Source organism: Mchenga conophoros, linkage group LG20 (assembly GCF_057382185.1).
Source record: "Mchenga conophoros isolate Kocher_MC1m ecotype Shallow Benthic linkage group LG20, M_conophoros_male_GT1.1, whole genome shotgun sequence".
Classification (NCBI taxonomy): domain Eukaryota; kingdom Metazoa; phylum Chordata; class Actinopteri; order Cichliformes; family Cichlidae; genus Mchenga; species Mchenga conophoros.
In genome coordinates, this window is record NC_140545.1 from 8914423 (window position 1) to 8937269 (window position 22847).

A 22847-nucleotide genomic window follows, 5' to 3' on the forward strand; every position below is an offset into this window, starting at 1 on the left:
CAACACGCTCGCATAAATGTGCAAAAATAACTTATATAACAGATAAACTGTTCAATACTCTCTGCCGAGGGCCCGAGGAAGCAAAAGCCTCTCCTGAATCATGCTTTGCTAACGTACACTTGCGTCTTGAGTGCTGTGCTCATAACTCTGTGAGGACGAGTTTGGAAGCACTCCAATCAAAATAGCCGGCGAAGATAAATGTCATCGGCTGCAGGAAGTCAGACACAAACATATTACATAATGCAATATGGATCGCAATTGCATCAAATGGCCTTTGCTTTGTGCCTCATCACCTGATTCCCTCCAGTATCAGCAACTCCTGCCAAACTGCTCACAGATTCAATTTCTCAGGTCTATTCTCCATTATGTCTAAAAACCAATAACCTGTCAGTTACAAGGAAGCAGGAAATCCAGTTTGAGTAGCATATTACCATTTGGTGGCTTATTATTTCCATGCTACTTTCCACTTCAGCACACTAAAGATTTTATTTATGATTTCTGATGAAATGAACATAAATAAATCTCAACACTAAAGATTAGTGTTGCCATGAGTAGGAGAAAGGCCAATTGGTATTAAATAAAACAACTTGATATCTAAATAGTGGATGATATTCTAGATGTACAGTTTATTTCGCAACCTAATGATTTCAATTGAAGACAGAGGTTTACATGGCATGTGCTGTGATTGTAAAAAGTGGGGTTTGAAGGGTTTAGATGGGGAAACTAGGAGATCGCACCATGTCAAACAAACCCTTTTCTGCATTATTTTGGGAAGATTTAAAATCGGCACATATTGGAGAACACATATAGTCATACCAGCATATCTATACACTAGGGGTGCAACGATATTCGTATCGATATTGAACCGTTCGATACAGTGCTTTCGGTTCGGTACGCATATGTATCGAACAATACAATTTTTTTCAATTTTTTTCAATTTTTTTTTTTTGTGTCCCGTTTGGATCTATAGCCATCAGAATTGTTGTCTTGAGGCCAAGAAAGATGCCAAGAGGATTTATTTTAAGTGGATCATCATATTGGTCCATTTGATTGACCTTTATTATAATTATGAATTTATTTTATTTTCAGTTGCAAACGGGACAGACATGACTGTGGGATAGGACAGGGGGAAAGAATGAAAGAAAGAGGGGGAGAGAAAGAAAGAAAACCAAAGGGGAGGGAAAAAAAAGAACAATACAAAATTTGTAATTTATTTTATCAACTTTCCTTCTGACGATGCTGTCTGTGTTGAGCGCTCAGTGAATCTGCATTTGACTGCTCCGCCTAGGCTCGAGAGTGCAGCCTAGGCGGAGTAGTCGAACGCAGATTCACTGAGCACTCAACACAGACAGCATGGTCAGAAGGAAGAGCGCAGGGCAAGCTAGCAAGACAGAAGTGGACCTCCCCACCCTCATTCAGATCTGGCGTTTGGAATTATTTTGGTTTTCATGTGACGTATGACCCTGAAGGTAAGCGAGTCATGGACTAAAGTAAAACAGTATGTTGGATGTGCCATGCAATGCTCAATTACATGGGTGGGAGCTAGTGTGTTAGCGCAGTTAGCTCGTTAACGTGTTGGCCGTCTAGCCCCTCTGTATAGGGTAGCTCGTTAACGGAGATTTGCCGTGTTGTGGCGTTAAGGTTATTTCAACGAGATTAACCTGAAAGCACTAGTGGGAACACAACGAATATGACTGCACATTTACACCGACATCATCCTAGTGCAAAGACAAAAACAACAAGCATGCATGCTACAAACTTTAGCCGAGTCATTTAGACAGCTGTTAGCACAGGATTCTCCTTATGGAGACCTGATATGTTTAATATGCTGCTGAGAATATAGCCCAGAAGAAGCGGATAGTATAGCTTTTATTTTGGAAAGAGACATTTCTCTGTAATAAACTCTCTTTTCCAAAGATGAGTGATTCCTCAATCAGATACAGGGCTCGCAATATCGCTAGCCCGACGTCCCGGGGCTATCTCTGCCCTGCCTGTCGGGCTATTGTAGGAAGGAAAAATATATGTCAATGCTTTTGCATTCTTTCAGAAATGTAGCTGGGTAATTATGTCATTGGGTGAGCCACTGTCAATATGTGACATATTGAAATCGTGTTTGAATTTGCGCTTGTTTTTTTGCTTTCACTTTGCAATCGCGCGAACTGTGTATAGAGAGCGACAGCACTGATCTGTGAGTGATGATAATTTGTGCACCAATTCCTCTGACATCGTCTTATTAATTGTTAGCTTACTATGCAAACATGACAAGTGAAATCTCCCGCAGCTTAAACATGTGAGAGGTTGATCGCGCAGAGAATCGCTGAGCTTATGTGAGTGCGGCAGGATATATATTTCACTACGATGACCTGGATGACTGAGAACCTTCACAGACAGATATATATTTTAGTTCTGCTGAGCCAAATAAGACAGGTCAGGGTGAAGAAGTGACAGCCAAAGAAAAGCTTACCACAAAACGGAGAAGTTGTGACAAATCAGACTATAAGGCAAAAAAAAGTGCAGCTTTATGGTTTCATGGACAAAAGAATTTCTGTGGCTGCAATATGACGAGCTAAAAAACAACACGCACAAGGGTTAGGGTTAAATTTAAAAACTGTACTTTTGTGTTAAAATATATATTTATAATTTTAATAAATGACAAATTAAAAAGGCATGAACATTTTTTTTTGTATCGAAAAAATATCGAACCGTGACACCAAAGTATCGAACCGAACCGTGAATTTTGTGTATCGTTGCACCCCTACTATACACATAGCAGACCAAATATGCTCACTCAAAAGAGCATAAACATGTGGTTATAGCTGTAAGAGTTTTGGAGGTCCATGAGATGTGGTAGACTTGCATATCTAACGCAATAACGACAGAGTTTGTCACACACTGAGAGCGTAACCCCAAGCGTCACACCAGCTTTTATTATCAGTATGTTTTAATTAAATGATTGCTTGGTTCATGAGAATCTGAAAACTCTTTCAGTTCAGAACATGAGTTATAGCAACCCCCCCACACACACACTTCAAATGCAGTAACTACACAGTTTCAGTTCTGATCTAAATTCAGTGTCCAAGACCCGCCCACCTAATTAAAAAAAAACCCTCCCTTGTGCAGAAGGCCAGCTGAGGCGTTATCTCAAGGTGAGAATCAGAGTTGGAGAGCTGACTGTTGCTAGGTGACTGATTTAAACCATCAGTTTGCTGCGAAGCCGCGAGGAGCAGAAAACAACTGTGACAATATGTGGGTAAAATTAGTCAAAGCAAAGTGTGAAACGTGGTGAAAGCTCAACCTCCGTCACGACAGAGCTGGGAAAGAAAGTAATTCAGTGTCTTGATGAAATGCTGACTCACCGGGACCAGCGAGCGTCACAGAGTGAGCAGCACCCGCAGCACATTTTCTAAGCCATTAATTCGCTTAGTTGGACACTCCCTGTGGGCTCGAGACCCAGCGCTCCTCACAAAAGACAACACAACATGTTCTTGAGAGATACGAGCCTCGACAGAATGCAAGGCCACCGGCAACAGATTCATGGTTGGTGTGACACGTATGAGTGTCTGAGTGGAGTTGCAGAGAAGAAACATCTTCTGCTTACCAAGTTTATGTAACCACATCAATGCATGTAAGTGTTTATATAACTCTTCGCACTATGCTGCCGAACATACAAACATAAGTGTGCCAAAGAACTCTGTGTGTGTGTGTGTGTTTATGTGAAGTAAGTGGCAACTCCTAATGTGTCAATTTCTTAAAGTGAGGAGGCAGAAGAACAGGAAAGGTTAAAACTACAGGGTTAAAAAGAGTAACCAAAGAGAATTACCTACAAATATGTACTAACAGTAGTATAACGCATCAGTCCCCTCATAAAGTCTTGTTTTTCTCTAGAGTCATTAGTGGTACAGGCTGTTTTCTTGGCTCTGAAAAAACTGACAAGTTAGCGATGCCAAGGTTTTGCCCATAAGTGAGAAAAACAGATGGCAGACTGCAGATTCTTCTGTAATCTGTCTTTGCTTCTCAAAAAAAACTTCTCTGGCAAAAAAAAAGATGGATAGAAATCTGGACCTTGAACTAAAACTGGGAGTAAAGATTGGTACTCTCCGAAGTCGTCGAGTACCATTTTCCCGAGCTTCTCTATTAACAATGAACTGACGATGACCCCAATTTAGTTTGAGATCCGACACCTGCATGAGATTCAATTGCATCTATAAATCATGACCTGAGACATCTGAGGGCGAGCTTAGAGAGATGCACACAAACACAGCCTCACACAGGAAATATGAGGTTCTGACCTACATACCAACTTCCATCAAGTCAGACATTCAAGGAATGGTGAGACCTGAGGATGTTTTTAGGGTCTAATGTCCTTTGAAGATTAAAACATTAAAAAAAAGCTTTCAATCTTTTTCTTGCCTCGTAAAAAGAAAGAAAGAAAGAAAGGCTGAAGTGGACAATCTGTCTGTGTCGCGACCCGTCATTGGCCAGCTGCTGTCTGTGTAAGCAGATTACAGATGATGGCACATATTTACTACTACGCGGTGGAGAATCCTCTGCGTCACACGTTTTACGTGCACAGAGACACAAACACACAGAGAGGACAAACTGTATTATTATTCAAACGTGGTATTCCAGGAAGTACATAGAAAATAGAAGAATAGAATATTTATAGTAACAGAGCATCTAAATGATTCATCTAATCGTCTCATTTAACGCTGTCCCAAGAGGCTCAGCTGGACAAGTGCTGGTGGAAAAAAGAATCAATTTTAATCCCCTTTACCGAGAACCACAAATTCTCTTGCAGTTATTCAACATGTTTGGAAAAACTGCAATATAAATTGTGTAACATCACAGACTTTTAAAATGCCTGTAAAACAGGGCAACTTTGTGACGCAACAAGAATTAGAGGCAAGAAGCAAGTAGTAAGCCATGCTTAAATAAAAATGCTTTTTTGTAACTGGCAAGTTTTATTTATTTGAAAAGTGAAAAGCTATTTGAAATTAAGTGGTTTTAAATGCAATTCATGCATTGATATTTTTTAATTATTATGACTATTCCTGACTATTTTTTCATTACTTTTTAAAAAAATTAAACCTTTGTTAGAATGCGTACTAAACACCTGAGTCTACATTTGCTTTACTAGCTCATTATTCTGCAGGTGTGTATTATAAGTCTTTATTCACTTTCTCCACTCCAAATGCAGCTCTGCATGAAATCAGAGATGCACCATCTTCACACTTTCCTGCTTCTCATTTTCTCACCCCTCCCCTTCCCATCTAATCCTGCTTCCACCTCATCGCACTCACCTGTCACTTGTTCTCCTCCTCCTTCGCTGGATTTCTTTCCTCATCAATGGGTCTCACTTGTACACAATTGCCCCCATGCTGAGATCCATTTATAAAACAATTTCTGCTGTCATTAGAAGCTGTAATTCCATCGGTCTGACATGCAAGCTGATTACTGGCACGATGCTTCATATCAAACAATAATGTGCTGTACGTTTTCGCTGATGATGCTGATGAAGGTTTATCCTCTACTAAAGAAATCCTGATCAGGACAAGCATAAGTGGATGGATGCATGGAGGGTATTTAGGTTGTCAAATATAAGAAACTAAAAGCTCGGGTGATATTTTTTTTAATAAGCGCTTATGTGTAAATAGAGATGAATTTGTCAGGGTAGATCCAAATATAATCACAGAAAACTTATAAGGCTTCAGTCACACAGACCTATTGACTGATCCGCTACCCCCGTGGGAACCTCCAGTCTTGAGGGGAAAATGTGCATTCCCCAACTGGTTGCTGAGTGTTGGCGAGGCTGTTGCAGCAAAAACTTGCTGGTGATTGTTTTGGTCACCGGCAGCCTGCAGCAGTCACCTGTAATTTGCATGGAAAACTTGTCTGCAAACACCTGCTAACCCACTAGCAGAGTGGTAGTAAAGCTTGAAAAAGTGTAATACAAACAACATAATGCATAATGCGTTCACCTTCAAAGTAAATGTGTCGCCTTACCTCAGCAGCCAGCTCGTTTCAACTGGTGCCCCTTAAACTTCGAAGAAGAAATGGTCTCTATTCTGTTCTGGTTTCTTAGTTTCCACATTTTCACCAAAGCCCTCTGCTATCAACCAAAGAAATCACGAGGACGTCTTAGGTGCAGCACTATATACCTCTTTGTGGTCACAGTCGCATTCCAGTACCAGCAAAGACGTTGGGGAATACACATCTGCCAAGGGGCCCAATTGAAAGATGGCCAATTATTGATCTCGCATGTAACTGGGGGCTAAGGCAAGAGATAAAATGGTGAGAATTGGTACAAGTTTTTGTTTATTTTCACTTGTTTCTTGGCTGATGGCCTTTTTTGGCCTCCAATTTTCACTCAGGGCTAAGATTTTGCTTCACGCTAACTGAAAGCCGATGCAATTTGTAGAATTTCACTTGAAAATACAGGAGCACCGCAAGTGAAGTGAAGGAAATCTTTCACTGCACATTTTTAAATGACAAAATGCAGAAATCAATCTAAAAAAACCCCCTCTTATTTCCTATGCTAGAGGTTCATATTTTTTTCTTTTAGTAGTAACCTGCCAGAAATCCAAGACCCTCTGAACAAAAGAAATGAAACCATCCTCCTACTTGTTTAACTGCCATTATTCTTTTTCACTTCAAGTTAATCTGAGTTGGTATTGCAAACATAGCTTTAGAATTGAGATTAAAAATCGCAGTTTCAGAGAGGCTTGGAGATAAGATCTACCTTCATATAATGGCTGCTAAATTATACCATCAAGTGTGATTTAGGCTTGTCTTGTGGCCCAACTATTCAGAGATTCCTAGTAAACTAGAACATGATGGAAAATATGTGAAAAACCGACAAACTCAAAACAAAAAGTTTGATTGTTATCAGAAGTAAATAACAGCTTCCAGTTCAACATACTGTTTCGAGTGGAAACGTAAATGACGGATCCAAACTGGAGATGTGTCATTGATGAATATGTTGACAAGGTCAGTCTGCTGTGTAAAGAGTTAAAGTATAGAAAAGACAAAACTTCTATTTGTGTTCAGGTGGAGGTCCAATAAGACGACCTGCTTTATTAAGTGACTTCCTGGCTTTCTCATTTACGCAGTCCGAGTCTCACAAAGGGAAAAAGTTGCTCCCCAACAGACAGCCAGGCCACCGCCGCTAAGGCTGGTCCGACGAGAAGAGACGCTTATGTAACTGCTGCCTCTGGCTGTTACACAACCAGCATGTTCACAAGAATCTCACGTCCTCCACACACACACATTAAAAGATGCAACGCATTGCAAGCACACAGAGCACACTCGCAAGAGCTGATGGTCTCACAGCGACGTTTAAAGAACATCTAGACTTTGAAACACACACACAGAGTGATGAGTATGTCGGCATGATTTTCCACCTCGCTCCTGCTGTTCAGCAGCGTCCGTGCTGTTCTCTTAAGGCAAGGAGAGTGTCAGAGATTATTTAAGGTGGCTGGATGGAGCACAGACAGTGACGCTGGTGGACAGACTGCTTGGAAGAACATACCAACAGACAAACTATAAACTATAAAAAATGCAAAACTCTTAAACTTGGCCTGACAGTTACAGCTAGGGTATTATTTCTGCTTTTTCCATAGTTGATGACAGATGGAATAATGTCTTCTTCCATCTATTCATCCACCTTATCAGCATCTGCTTATCCAGGTAAGAGCGTACATTAACCAGGAATTCCCAGACCTTCCTCTTCCGATTAACCACCTGCCAGCCATCAAAAACACATCACCTAAGAGAAATCCAGGAGGCATCATGTCTGAACCACCTTAACTGGCTCCTATCAGTGCAGGGGAGGAGTAGCTGCACGCTGTATATGCTTTTGTAGTCGTTCACTCACTAGCAACAGATCATGGCCATGATATCAGGTAGATATATAGACTGTAAATGCTTTCTACTTCTGCAGTTCTAAACCTTTATAAGGTCATGTGACCAAATCAGAGATCTAGGCATCTGTAAATGATCATCAGTGCAAATACATCATGAACTTCCTGCCAAATTAGAGCAATTTATAAGCTCATAGTTCAAATAAAAATATTGTCTCACTCGCTGTCTCTGTAATTTTTTGTTGTGGTTTATTGACCCCACCCAACCAAATTACAGCCAAATGCAGGAAAGTTTCTCAAAGTTTTTAAGTTGTTCTCCCGAAAGACTGACCGAGATTTAACTGGGTTACGTGCTTGCCATGAGGACGAAAATAAAATCTCAATACTAATGCTGAGCAACACACACGCACGCGCACACCTCTCTTATGTAAGACACTGCCCTGAATGAGTTATTAAGGCTGCTTTATTAGAGCGATGCAGGTGAGTTATGAAATGTTCCTGTTGGCAGCGATTCCGACGAGTGTGTCAGAGAAACGATGAGGCGGTGAGACGAGAAGACAGAGAGGAAAAAAAGGAGGTGGAGAGACAACGGCCATGTGATAAAGACGGCACAGCAGAGGGGGTGAGACGAGGTAGAACAGGCTGTTAGTAGGCCAGTGTGTCACTGCTGCTGGGGAGGGAGGCAGAGGAGGGAGGAGGAGCCAGAGGAGAAGGAGAGAACGTCGGGATGGTTCGTGCTGGTCACACTATAGCCTGTTACATAAAACCCTTATTGGCAACAGTTTGCACACAGTGTGTACTTTCAGCCTCTGAACACCCTGTGAGATATCTTCTGAGCAACCCAAAATCTTAACACTTTGGCACACAATGAGAAACATTTCAGCTAATGAACTACCGGTCACAGCTCCTCCGGAGGTGGAAAGAGAGCAAAACTCACGTAACCATTTCCCATTACTCCTCTTTCAGTACCAAGAAACATTTCATATTGTGAAACGCTTCGAGCTACACCGCAAAAGCACTGTTTTCTCTTCAACCCATAACGACTATTTAATTACACATCAATACAAGTAAAATTTATGATTGTGAAGTCGTTATAAAGAGACTGAAACAAATCACATTTTATAATCCATCCGTTATTCTTCCACTAATTCAATCCCACCTATTACGGGACGACAGGCTGGGTACACACTGGAAACATCGCCAATCTATCATAGGGCTGTTTTATAATTATTTGTTTATCATTTCAGGGACTTGTGTCTCTTTACATTTACCAATCAGGTTGTCAAAAAGAAGCTGAATAAATGATCACTGCAGACTGAAAAAGCATCTTTAGATTTCTAAGCTCGTTGTAATCTAGCCAATATTTAGTAGCAATGTGAAATAATGTAACCGGTATTGGCTTAGTGCAGGCACCACACCCATGACGTTCGCTATCTGATCAAAAGACTTTTGTACTGTAACATTATACAGCACTGCGGCCATTTAATGAGACAGAGAGAATAACTGGGGCTTAGATGAGGTAAAACAGGACTTGGAAGTGCAGCAGAGGATACACACAAAGTTAAAGAAGATCTCAAGTTTATGGGGTATAAATTTCTTAAAAGGAAATCTGCTACCTGCTTTAATCTGTGGTCAAATTCTTTAAGACTTGAGAGAGAGGAGGAGTGAGGCACTCGGAAAAGTGTGGATGGGAGAAAGATGAAAAAGAGAGGTCACTTGAACCTGGAAGGGGAAATTTTACAATAAAGACAAAGAAATTGCTGTACCAGGAAGATGAAAGAACATTTAATAAAAACTGCTTTTTGACAAAGAGAGCATTAGCCGTGTGTCCATCCTCAGCACCGGGGCGTTATGAAAGCAATCAGACTGCACGTGCTCCTGGTGCTTGGCCCGGACTCCAGTGCTGGCCTGAACAGGACGGGTTGTTCCTCCCCGGCATGCTGAGGCCAATTACAGCTGAACAGAGCAAGCAGTGCAGAACGATGGAAGAACAATCAGTACAAGCCTGTTCCTGTTTTATTGTACGACAGACTTTTTGCTGCTATTAAAATGTCAAATTTGTTTTCTTTTCACGGAAACCCTCTCTCCACTGACGGACGCACTGTTCTCAAATACACGCACGCACAACAGATTTAGGGAAAAACAGTGTGTCCTATTCTTTTTACCCTTCGTCGCTATTTGACACAGCACAATCAGAGACATGACGAGGTATCTAGTGTCTCTTTTCATAGTGAGCCAAACGCCCAGAGCGATCCCATGAATTACGAGCATGCAGACAGTTATTTCTCCATAAAGGATTTTCTGTGAACGTTTTTCAAAAGGGAACAAGAGGAGAGTCAGTGGGCCGTGGTGCTCGCTAAGCAAAATTAAAGCACTGTTTTTAAAGTCTAAAAAAAAACGCTTACGTGATCAGGCAGATCCTGAATTATGAGCTGGTGACCTTTTCTGGAGACCTTAACAGTACCTGTTTTAATCTCAACAACTGCTGTTAAAACGTGTAAAAATCCCTGCAGCTGCACTGTTTTGTCTTTTTACTGCAGAACATTGGGCATAAAATGAAACAATGACTGACGTGACGCATAACTTTACCTTGAATAGTTACATTCCTATTGGGCACACTGCGGGAAGCCATTGTTTGCCTAAAGTGCCCCTGGAGGGCAGTGTCTAATTTATCAGAAGTTTTGGCATACGTGCAAAGACGTCCGGACCAAGATTTCCGTTCACTGTTTGCAAATGTACATGGATCTTAAAAAACTAATAAAAAGCAGAACAAGGACAATCTGAATATGGTTTTAGGGCCACTCTGGATCCTACTTCATCCACACGATCACATGTTTTTAATATCTGTGAGTCAACTTTAAACTGAGCGCATGTGCAACAAGACTCACAAATCATTGCACTGTACATCTAAATTCAGTGAAGACAGCTTCAAATTAAGACAAATTTAAGACTTAAAATCCTGATCTGACTGAAAACAAACTATTAAAGTTGATCTAACACAAGATTTGAAGTTTCTGATTATCTTGTGTTTGCTGGATAAACAGATGAAGAAATGTGAACGAACTCAGAGCCTTCATTTTCATTCATTCCAGCTACAGCCGTTTACCCCCCTAACCCACTGGTCTGCTGAACCATATGTTTTCCTGCCTCCACATGCTCACACTTCCAGCATGGCCCGATCCTACCCTCGTCCGCCAATCACAGCACTGGCATTGGTTTAGGTAACCGTAGAGACAGCCAATCGGAGGCAGGAACTGAGATGACAACAGAGAGAGAGGCAGTGGACACGAGTGGGAGAAAGACCGGCTGAAAGATGGAAGGAAGATAAGAAAAATGGGACGAATCGAGCAGAGAGAGAGCAGCGATTGTAGACGGTGACTGAGAAGAGAAAAATAGATGAAACCAGAAAAGTAAATAGAAAGCGTGCTCAGATAGACTGCACACGCCTAAGGAGGTATAGATCCAGTGTTACACAACAATGTTAAGTAACTTAACGACCCTCAATCAACAACTGCTGCACATTCTAGTCAATTCTTAGCTGGTTTTATAACATCAAAGTTCCCCATTTCTCATCATCTTGCAGCTTCTAACTCATTTTCCCCCTCCGTGCACCTCTTCTCTGGCTTCTCTTCATGCTGCCTCTCCTGAAACAGGATGCAGAAAGGAAGCGCCTCTGCAGCCAAGTAACACTGTTCGTTATCTCATCAGTTAAACTTCAGCGTATGCGTGAAGCTCTCTGTGTGGCGTTTTCTTCCTGTTCTTAAAGCATTCATAGCGCATACAACATTTACGCACCTCCATATTTTCCCCTCATTTCTTTCTAACTTTCTCCCCAAAGATGAATCGCTTCCACAACCTCAACACGGTTCAGGCGAATTATGTCACCCACCTGCAAATGATTCCGATTCATCCAGAAGCAGCATGGTTATCAGAAACAGAGGAAAAGCTGGTGTCCTCTGCCTCCCTGTCACACTCTCAAAATTGCTTCCCCTTTCAAGGAAAAAAAACTTTTAAAAAGAAGTAAGGAGGAGGTGGATCTTCCCTCCTCTTAGCCTGGCTTTACACTTAGGTGGGCTTTAAATTGACTACCTCAGTGACTGACTGACTCTCTGACTACTGGTCCACCACTGTGTGCTCCTTTCTGGTCAATAACAATGTGAATGTGAGGCAGAGGCAGCTAGGAAGGCTGGCAGCTGAAAACTTACATAACCCTTCATGCTGGAGCTGGGGCCCTGCTGAGGGGGGACTCCTACCACCCTTCAATCTCCTCCCCTCGCTCAACTAAAGCTAAAAAAAACTGTCATATTAAACCACTCCCCCATAAACAGAGTCAGGAATACAAAGCATGCACAGAAGCAGGAACCATTTAAGTGTTCGTTGATGATTAAAGGCGTTACAACATCTCAGCAAGGCTTGTAAAAGTTGTTGCCTCAAAGATCAAATTATACATGTACACACAACCACACGTCAGAGGATTAACACGCATTACAACAAAGTGACTTTCACAGACTCTCAAACTTTAAACACCTAGTGAGTGATAATGGCCATTATAACTTTTACCGCACTTCAAGGCCCAAGGTGCACTCACATAAAGGAGACGTTCTGATGCATCATTTGGCTTTCCTGCACTAAACAGATCCCTCGAGATCAGTCTAATTTTACTGATCTCTAATTCTATATCAGTTTACTTTGTGGGTCACAAACTCATAGCTTAGTTTGATCCTAAGTGGGGCAGACTGGTGAAAAACCAGTTTCTGTCAGTGAAAAGAAGTTTACACATTTAATCCCCTGAAATATCATAATATAAGAAATAATGCAATTTCAACAATGCGTCTCAGTTTTTCCACACGACAAAAAAAAGCTGTTGTAGTAAATAACAGAAATCTGTCAGCATGACTCTTTGGGCTTAAATTGTAAGAAATAAATGTTTAAATTTACAGAACAATATCCTGTATCCTGGTCACTCACGTGATCCTGTAGTTAGAAAACAGAAAGTTTCCGTTAATTCATAGAAAATGTCAATTTTTTTTGACTCCTTGTTAAAAATAAATAAATTCTAAAGTCAATATAGAAAGCACAGCAACTAACTAACTATTTAATTGTTTATCTATTACTTAATTACTTTTTGTATAGTATGAACAGTCAGTGGGGAGGTCTTTATCCCCCATAAGGTGCAAAACTTATTAAAATACACTAAAAAGTAAAAATATGCCCTCCTTCATTTTCCAAAAGAATCCAATGGGCTGGATTGGATTCTGGCATCCAAGCATTATGATTGACATCCCCGATCTTGAGGAATACATCATGGAGAGATATGATTGGACATAAAAAATATCGAGGCAATGCACAATAAAGGTGTTTCAAAATAAGGTGAGAGAGCAATGCTGAAGTAAACTGCTGCAAATTTATAAGAGAATATGTTTATTTTCATTGCGCTCTATTTTTAATGTGTACCATCAAAATACACCTATTTATATACTAAGCGCTGACTGATGCTGTAGTACAGCGGTCCCCAACCTTTTTTGCACCACGGACCGGTTTATGCCCAACAATATTTTCACGGACCGGCCTTTAAGGTGTCGCGGATAAATACAATAAAATAAAACTAGTACCGGTACCGAAAAAAAGAAGATTTATTCATAACACACGTGCAAAGACCCAGGAAAACCAAGTAAACGATAAAAACGATAACAAAATAATGCTGAAAACCGATAAAAACCCTGAAAACTATACATTTCAACTCTCGCGGCCCGGTACCAAACGACTCACGGACCGGTACCGGTCCGAGGCCCGGGGGTTGGGGACCGCTGCTGTAGTATATTGAAGGAAACATGGAAATTAGTGAAATTAACTTCACTGACTGAATATTCTAATAGTATTCAGTCAATAAATTCAAATAATCAACAGTTCTTTTTAAATCTGTGCTAAAGTTTTGGAAATCCCACCTGTTTATAACAGATCTGAAGCCACTGAAGACTAAATAAATACTTTAGTGAACCATTAACTTCACACAGTTCCACACAAAAACAACACCCGTTCAAAGGCATCTCCCCGCTCCCACGTGAGATTGTTTTAAGTGCTGGACAAGTGACAGAGTCGGGATTCCGTGGTGACCCCACTGTGTGTGTGTGTGACAGAATAGAGAGCGTAGAGGAATGCCTCTGCATGAGTGAGCATCTCTGAAACGCCTTCAAAATAAGATCAAAGCTCACATCATCCATCAGAACCCTTACATGTGTTATAAGATCGTCATTATTACTTTATATGCGGTTTCTGCTAAGAAACTCAAAACTGTTACACATTATATCACACGTATTTTATAAAGACAGTCCAATACTTAAAACCGATTGTTTACTGTTATACTAAGAGTGACCTCAGTAATAGAACGCCTTCGAAATGTGTCGTTTTACCTTCCACACATTTTTAAACGCACACTGAAACATATGAGAAGTTTATTTGTGGATCTGAAACACTGTTGAAATCACTGAGTGGCAAACTCATATCTATTCATATGGAGTAGAGTAAACAAGCAAATGTTTACTCTACTAACCCCTAACCCTAACCCCTAACACCCTAACCCTAACCCTTTCTACAGCAAATGAATCCAATTTGTTACATTTTTTTAACAGACCTGAGGGAACACTGTTATAAAAACTTACAGGAAGCCCTTCATCCTGGATTAGATGGCTTATTACTAGAGCAGGGCGATATGACCAAAAATATTTATCACGATATACATTTGAAAATTTGTGATAACGATATAACTGACGATATAACTGACACTGGACAAAATACTTTACAACTCCACAACTTTATTAGTGCAAAAAAACAAAACAAAACATCAATGTATTTTCACTTAAACAAGCAGCTGTTTTATGTGAATTAAAGTTATATAAAAATTTAACAGTGCAAATGCAAATTCCTTGCTGACAATTGTTGAGACAACGCCGGTCTCTGCGATTCTTTTGGTCCTGGTAGAGATCACGCTGAGATGTTTCCATGTTTTACACAATCCTTTTATTACCCATTATTCTTACAGATGCATCTGGAGATCAGCACACTGCAGTCCTATTCTAAAGGCTGATCTCTAGAACTCCACACAACAGTTACAGTTATAACCTCTGGTCTCCTCCCCCCTACAGTAAACACCCCCACAATGGAAATACACTAGTACAGTGGCCAAGGGTGCTTGACAAAGGATTGATTTTAAGTGTGCCGTATTTTCCAAAAAACACGGTAATAACGACGGCCCGCTAGCATGCTCTACCAAAAATAGTGCTTTGTTGTGTATCTGACGGACGAAAGCTAAACCAGTTCCACACCACTGAAGTTGCGTTTCATTCAAGGATTTGCTTTCGCCGCCATGCTTTTTCCGACATGTGCGTATGAAAACAAAGGCGCTGCGCATGCGCGTTTTACCCATATTCTATCGCGATATTTCATTTTTCTATCGTTGCCCAAAATTATACCGGTATTACCGTGAACCGTATGATATGGCCCAGCCCTACTTACATATCTATATTATTGCTAATATATATTGTAATATATCTATATCACTAAAGCACTTCTGGATGGATGCAAACTGCATTTCGTTGCCCTGCACCTGTGCATGTGCAATGACAATAAAGTTGAATTCTATTCTATTACCCCAAAGACTGGAAGCTACTTATACTTTACAAAAACTGATTTGGGACGAGACACTTTTACATCAACCTCAAGAAAAAAAAAAGTGAATCAGAAACAAGAAGAAAGTCTTACATAAATAAAATGACACAGAAGTCCTTGAAACTTGAGGCAAAGATACTTTTTTGGGGGGCAGGAACAGGAACAAGGACAACCCCTGTGTCTATTTCATAACATGCCTTATGAAACCTCTGAGCTCTGCTCTGCCTCAACAGCCCAGCTAAAGACTTGGCACGGCACCACATATAGGTCAGTATGATAGAATGTGTCTGCATTCGTACTGATAAAAAGACAGAGCAGGAGATATTACTGGGCTGACTGAGAGATTACAGAACAAAACACACGTGTGGGGACGAGACCAGAGAGAGAAAGCGGTAGAAGGAATCTCACACTGAACCAGTCAGTCAAAAGGTTTCAGCTACTCACCCATGTCATGTGGCTGCAACTTTCTGTATCCTAGTCTGGTGAGAGATTCATGCCTCCTCCTTATCACTCTCAGAAACTTATTCCAATCTGTGTGTGTGCTCCTTCTTCATACAGTTTACACACTTCCTCTGTTCTGTCTGAACCGAGCGTGTCAAAGTGTGTGTAGGTGTCTGTCTATGTGTGCGCGCGCGTGTGTGTGTGTGAGTCACCCAACACCTAGCCTCGTCGCGCAGCTTTACCGGCGCTCCACTGAGGACAGAAGACCATCGGGACAATTACAAAACAATGAGTCGTTGAAAACTGCCCCTGACCGCCGTACGTAGAAACACCCCCGCAACGCCACTGCGCAGCTTTTCCGGTCTACCTCCTCCCGCCTCTCTCTGCTTCTCCCCTCCCCCAGCCAACCGACACAGGAGCCAGTGTGTGATGTCAGCAGGACACACCCACTCAAGGAAAGCTGCCTTAGGTAACAAGGGTAATGGGGTTCAACCAGGAAGAGATGGACAGAGAGGAGAAGATGAGAGGAAAAGAAGAGGATGAGAGATCGGGAAAGGGGGAAGAGGAGGAGTGAACGATCTGATAGTTTATGGCAGTTTTTATTGTGCTGATTCTGTTTTGCCCCAATGAAAATGAAATCCTTCAAAACTGATGTCAGAAACATTAGATTGGAGGATCTCTCTCGGTCGGTGTCCAAAAAGCACACATTTTATACGATCGAATATGAATTTGTTTATTGGTTGGGATAGACTGGCGCCTAGTTTAGTAGTAATAAATGTGTAAATACAGATCTGACAAGCTAAAACGGTAACATATAATCACAAATCCACTTCAGCCTGATTTATGATTGTGGACAGAGAGGGGAGGCGATCAATATGAACCGATAGAGAGGGTGATGCTGGAGTCAAACTATGGCTGCAAGATGCAAAGCTGAAACAAGGAGATGAATAAAGTCATGTGGTACAACTTTCTGTTTGGAAAATTCTTTTTTTTTGGCTCCTCGGGGCAGCATCGCACATCATTAACACTAATAAACACATCGTAAACACCGCAACTGCAACAAATGGTAAATTTCAGTGACACATAAATGCAAACACTGTCAGTGCAGATGAGACGAACTGTGGAGAGAAGTAAGAACCATGGAGGTGAGGGAAGAAAAACACAAGCCTGACAGGGTGGAGGACAAGAAAGAAGGGATGGAATAGAAAATGGCTAGATGTGTAATTAAAGGACAAGAAAAGTGGAAGAGCGTGATGAAAAGAAAGGGAAGAGGTCGTGTGGGATTACCCTTCACAGATCACACACACATAAGGTGAAAGGTCATAGCCCAGTCACATGGTTACACATACTAACCCACATTGTAAGGAAGTCTGGGGGGGAGGGGCAGCAGAATTGGAAATAGCGAGGTGGGGGAGGAGAGAAAGAGCAGGTAGTGACAGCTGGAACGTGAAGCCAGGACTGCCTGGGAACAAACGAGTATGCTCGCGCTTGCACACGGTCACCTTTGCCACACTACCACAGTTACGGTATCTACCCGAGCTTGCACTTCCCTGTTTACATAATCCAGATTGACCAACAGAGGGAGGAGAGAGAGAGGCATTTGTGCCTCGCTGTTTTCCATCTTCATATTCTGTTTGGCCAGGAGCTAGATGAAAAACTGAGATCCTTTGTGTGTTTGGAAAATCGAATGATATACGTTGGATTGATGTCATGAACCATTTAAGGCGTTGTATTTATGTCGATCATGAAAGCAGATTGGCAGATAATCTTTTTTTTTTTTTTATTCCCGAGTAGTTTGATCAGCAGGAAATTAGACTGGAGGATATATTCTAAACGCTTTTAACAATAAATAAATAAATATATCAACCACCTTGTTATGCCATAATGTTACACTGCATGACCCATTTTACATAACAGAAGAAGAAAAGCAGCCTTTTTAAATCCACCCAATATTATAGTCTCACACTAAATGCATGTGTGTTCAGTGCAAAGTCTGGAGACAGCGTTGTTGCACAGTAAACAGCACCAAGTTTAAGAAAGATTGAGAGAAATCACAAGCTTCTGCTAACAGGGGAAGATTATAGCTGTTAAAAGATTAGAGTCCCAGAGTCAACAAAGAAGATAACTGCATGCATTTGACGTCTATATCCACACCGATTTTTTTTTTTGCATAAACACTGCTCTATCACCATTTTTATACACATGCTGAAAGTCAAAACTCTTGTGTGCGTCAACCAACCGAGGTGGATTCAAGAAAGAAAATGCCCGTTGAAGTCTAATCAGACGTTAGCTAGTCTTTCTTCTTCTTCTGTCGGCTTCATTAGGACATTTGATAGAGACAAATTTTTCAAAAGCTCAGAATGGGTCTTAAAATAATCACAGCATTTTTTAAAGGTAGATCACATAAGCGAGATGATTTTTTACTTCATTTATTTTGCGAGTACACAATATGTTCTGGAGTAGCTATTTTCAAAACTCTATTTTATTTTATTTTATTTTATTTTATTTTGGTTAATTTAAATGTTTCTTTACCCTAGTTTTAGTTTAGTTTCAGTTGACCTAGTAGCAAATCTGTGTGATGTCATCTGAGAATGGTGCAACAAATAATTTCCTCCATTTACTGCTCGCATATGTGCATCATGTGTAGTTCCTGCATGCTCTATTCTGAAAACTCACCTTTTCTAAGCCACATGGAGTATTTCCAGTAGTGGGAGTGTGCCTGAAGTGAACCGTTTCCTACTCTGAGTTATATTACAGAAAGGAAAATGTGTGAAAAAATGTCCAGCCCTGAGACTGCCAAAAGGTCTTGTGTGAAAATGGCTTATGAGGCAGGTGCATATGCAGGCTCATATGCATATGATTGCTAGCCATGTAGAGATATCCACTTATCTGCTTTACTGATGTAATCAGCACAGCCTGCAGTACCTAAACTTTCAATGTAATCAGTGTCTCCCATTTACCTGTTATTCAGAGTTGGAGCAAAGTCAGTTTTATTTTGGTTGCTTTTAAGAACCAGTCAACATATCTGAGAAGCAGACATCATGTTGCAACAAAAGCTAATTAGCATGAGACGAAGATCACAGCAGACAGAATCTTCTTCAGAAGCCACAGGCCCACCAGAGGTTGCAACAGTGACTTCTTAACAAATCTGACCACAGTCTGCTAGACTGGGGACCCATCACTTCCCTACTCTGACATATAGCACAGGTGCTCCTCAGGGATGCACCCTAGGCCCACTTCTCTAATCGCAGCCAACCAACCGACAAAATCAACTTAGTCATTGTGTTTTCAGTTGACACCACAAGATTAATACACAAAGGAAATGAGTCTGCCTACAGGGATAAAGACTGTAAACTGTCATAAAGGTGCTCCAACAGGAACCTGGCACTCCACACCTTCACATTACAGAAAAGCTTCTATCACAATGACATCAAAGTACTGAACTCTAGATCTGCACTCTCACCACTCAGGACATTGTAAAATATTGCTAAAGACTATGACATTATTTTTGTTTGTCCACACGTACGTTGACAAAATAAAGGCTTTTTATTCTATTCTAAATGGTGTGGTGTGGTGTCATGCTGCTGCAAAATGGTTGGCTACATTGGTCGTAAAGTAGCCCTGACGTTAACAACCTAGCAAACCGTAAAGGTTTCTGTGACTTGATTGGCAGATTAATATAAACATTTATTTGAACAACAAACTTGGTTTGGGCCATTTCAGAGACCTGATGATGCTATTGGTAGACTATGGTCAACTAACAACAAATAGATTCAAGTCGGAAATGGCTTTTTATTATTGAGCCAAACACTGATAAACTGGCTAAACCTTTCCTTTGTACAAAGTTGCCACAGATACATGACATGAAAAGATATTGCAATGCATATCCTTTCATTATCATCACCCATAAGTGGATGAGATGATCTAAAAAAAAAAAAAAGCTAAAATTTGACACAAGAACTGTGCTGTTAGACATGTCACAAAGAATTTAGTTAAAAAAATATGTTGAAACACACGATGTGCCCAAAAGCCTTTGCATATATTTGAAACATCATAGTGCAAAAAAACCCAAAACATAAAAAAGAAAAACTAAACTAAAGATCTCAAGTTTGGCTCAAGAATAACCACACTTCAAATCAGAATCCTGGGGTGAAATCAGAGCAGTTAGACATAGCCATGAAGAGGCTGTGATTGCACTTCTTTTAATTGCGGCAATTTACACTTTTGCCTTTAGACACGGTTATGCAGCATGTCTATGAACTTTAATTTTTGAGCGTAGTGGACTCTTTAAGGTTGGAGAGAGGGACCTGTGACTAGAGGGATCAATCCTGCTGAGGAATATAAAAGAACGATTAATTCTCCATCATTTCTCTCGGGATGAATAAAGTATTCTGATTCTGATTCTGATTACCTCCTCCAAGGGGCTGTTTAGGCTATGTTACACTCAAGGATTAGATCTGGTTTGGTTCAGACTTTAAAATTAAAATATGAAATTTGTTAATTCATTAAAATGATACTTGGTAAAACAAGAATAGTTCAGTAGCCACACGGGAACTACTCAATTTATCTAACGATGAATGAATTCACATCAGCTTAAAAAGATTGGAGGAACTTTGAACAGGGACCAAAGGGACCTGGTGCTTAGACTGTTTTGTCAGCTGTTGTTTCGAAAGGACAAGAAAAAAAACTCTTATCACCATCATCTCCCACCAAACAAGGGAGACATGTAGAATCAATGCAAAAACACACTGGAGTGGTTCTGAAAACACGTGCCGGCCTAAAAAGTTACAAAGACATTTCATTTTGGTCTTTCTTTTAATTTAACCAAGATTTCCTAAATTCCTAAATTGCCCTCTTATGGCACTCTGGTCATTTATAATGTAAAAACACCAGGAAATCCTCATCTTTGATGAAGCCATGACAGCTTATTTCCAATTTTGTAAATAAGTGAGACATTACATGGTTTAGATATGTGTGAAAATTATTAAATCCAAAGATATATCAGGCAAAAAAAAAGTCACACCTGGATGTAACTAAATTAGGTAAAAGCCTTACACTGAATATGTGATTATTTAAAGTTTCAGCTGGCACCTTGTTATTTAACCCTTACTGATGAAGTTGATACGGAAGACGTTTCCTGTGGTTGCACACGACATGTTACTCTGTTTTAGAAATAATCGGTCTAGATTAAGCAAAGTAAACAACGATTGAGATTGCTGTAACTTCGAAAATTGGGACTGTCCAATATATTATTAAAACCTGGAAGGATAGCAGTGAACAACCATCTTTCAGATCATTCGATCTGAATGATCATGATCGGAGATATATAATCGTAAATAATATATCAATACGAATAAGATATAAAATAAATTGTAAATAATCAGCAGTAGAATTTATGCCTATGTTTAATAGTGAAAGTAGAAGCATTTCCACACACAATGTGAAGAGATTGGTACCAAACAGCTGTGTAGCCTTCAGAAAACCGCTTATCAGGGAGGCTAATCCGAAAAACAGCTTCACTTTGATAAGGAGCATAAAGATAGGAGTCAGTGGCAAAGGGAAAACTTAATGTGGCCTGAGGCACCCATCATTCCTACTGCCCAGCCTACAAGCCTGCGAGAGCAGTGTTTTGTTTCTGGGTTAGCTTCAGTTGGTGAGGTCAAGCTTTTGTAATGTTATGTGCCCAAAAAATGAGGTCAGCTGACATCTTGAATATACTGAATGAGCAGGTTTTTCCATCAATGGATTTTTGCTTCCCAGCTTTTTCATTCAGGAAAAAGCTGGTCATTCAATACACCCAGGTTTTTTCCATCAGTGGAAATTTTGGAGGGCTGCTGATCTTCCACATCGAAAAAAGAAAGCTGAGGTGGTTTGGGCATCTGATTAGGATGCCTCCTGGGAGAGGTGTTCGGGGCATGTCATACCAGACATCATGTCCATCAACACATTTAGAATTTAGAGACCTTCTGGAGAAGACTTTACACAGCTGACAAACTCTTCCATCATCAGTACAAGATCTTGATGGAAATCTGATTCCCCTCTTTCTCGCTGTCCAATGCCTTCTCATCTCATTCTTTGATATGCCAGCTCTACTAACGCTGGATGTCGAGCAATAGCTGCAATTACACAACAAAGTCCACATTTATATTATGTGCTGTAAATGCTATCAAGTCAAATCAGTCTTCTTACTAATGCAAAGACTAACTTTGGCACAGATGGATTTATTCAACATCCTTATAATTTATTAGTCAGACTTGAACCACGACCAGAAAGCCCAATTACAGAAGAGATTTCCAGCATGTGTTTACTGCCTGAAAGCTGTGACCTGCCTGCCATCTCTCCTTGAATAGTCTGAGTTTAAAAAGGTTAGTTTAGTTGAAACCCACATCTCAGCACAACAAAGCTTTGACTTCACAGAGAAACCATTTTGAACTGGAAATTTAGGGCAAAATTAAGATTTTAGAGCAGCAAAAAGCCATGATGGGGTTTTTTTTCTTAAATGTCTAATTTCAGGACCTTGAACATAAATTGTCAGAAATATATGGTTTGTTATTTCTTTGTTACTTTTTCCTTTTTCCTATTTATTTATTACGAGCAGTGTTGGTCAAGTTACTTGAAAGAAGTAATGATAATAATGGATTGGATTTATATAATGCTTTTCAAGGCACCCAAAGCGCTTTACAATGCCACTATTCATTCACTCTCACACACTGGTGGAGGCAGCTACAGTTGTAGCCACAGCTGCCCTGGGGCAGACTGACAGAGGCGAGGCTGCCATATCGCGCCATCGGCCCCTCTGGCCATCACCAGTAGGGTAAAGTGTCTTGCCCAAGGACACAACAACCAGGACAGAGAGCCCAGGGATCGAACCGGCGACCTTCC

The 22847-nt window shown here is 40.6% G+C and overlaps 1 protein-coding gene across 3 annotated transcripts in view; it reads right to left on the bottom strand.

The window, feature by feature from the left end:
- LOC146550355 (helicase ARIP4-like) overlaps positions 1-22847 on the bottom strand; it is an 82796-nt gene that overhangs the window by 22463 nt on the left and 37486 nt on the right. Inside the window, exon 1 of one of the 3 annotated variants that reach the window (XM_085258551.1) lies at positions 15969-16117. The exons of 1 other annotated variant lie outside the window; for it this stretch is intronic. In XM_085258551.1, coding sequence (XP_085114677.1) covers positions 15969-15972 — 4 coding nt within the window. In that variant the 5' untranslated portion in view covers positions 15973-16117. Of the gene's footprint in view, positions 1-11748; positions 12021-15968; positions 16118-22847 lie in introns of those variants that run through there. One more of the 3 variants, XM_085258550.1, reaches the window with a different exon arrangement.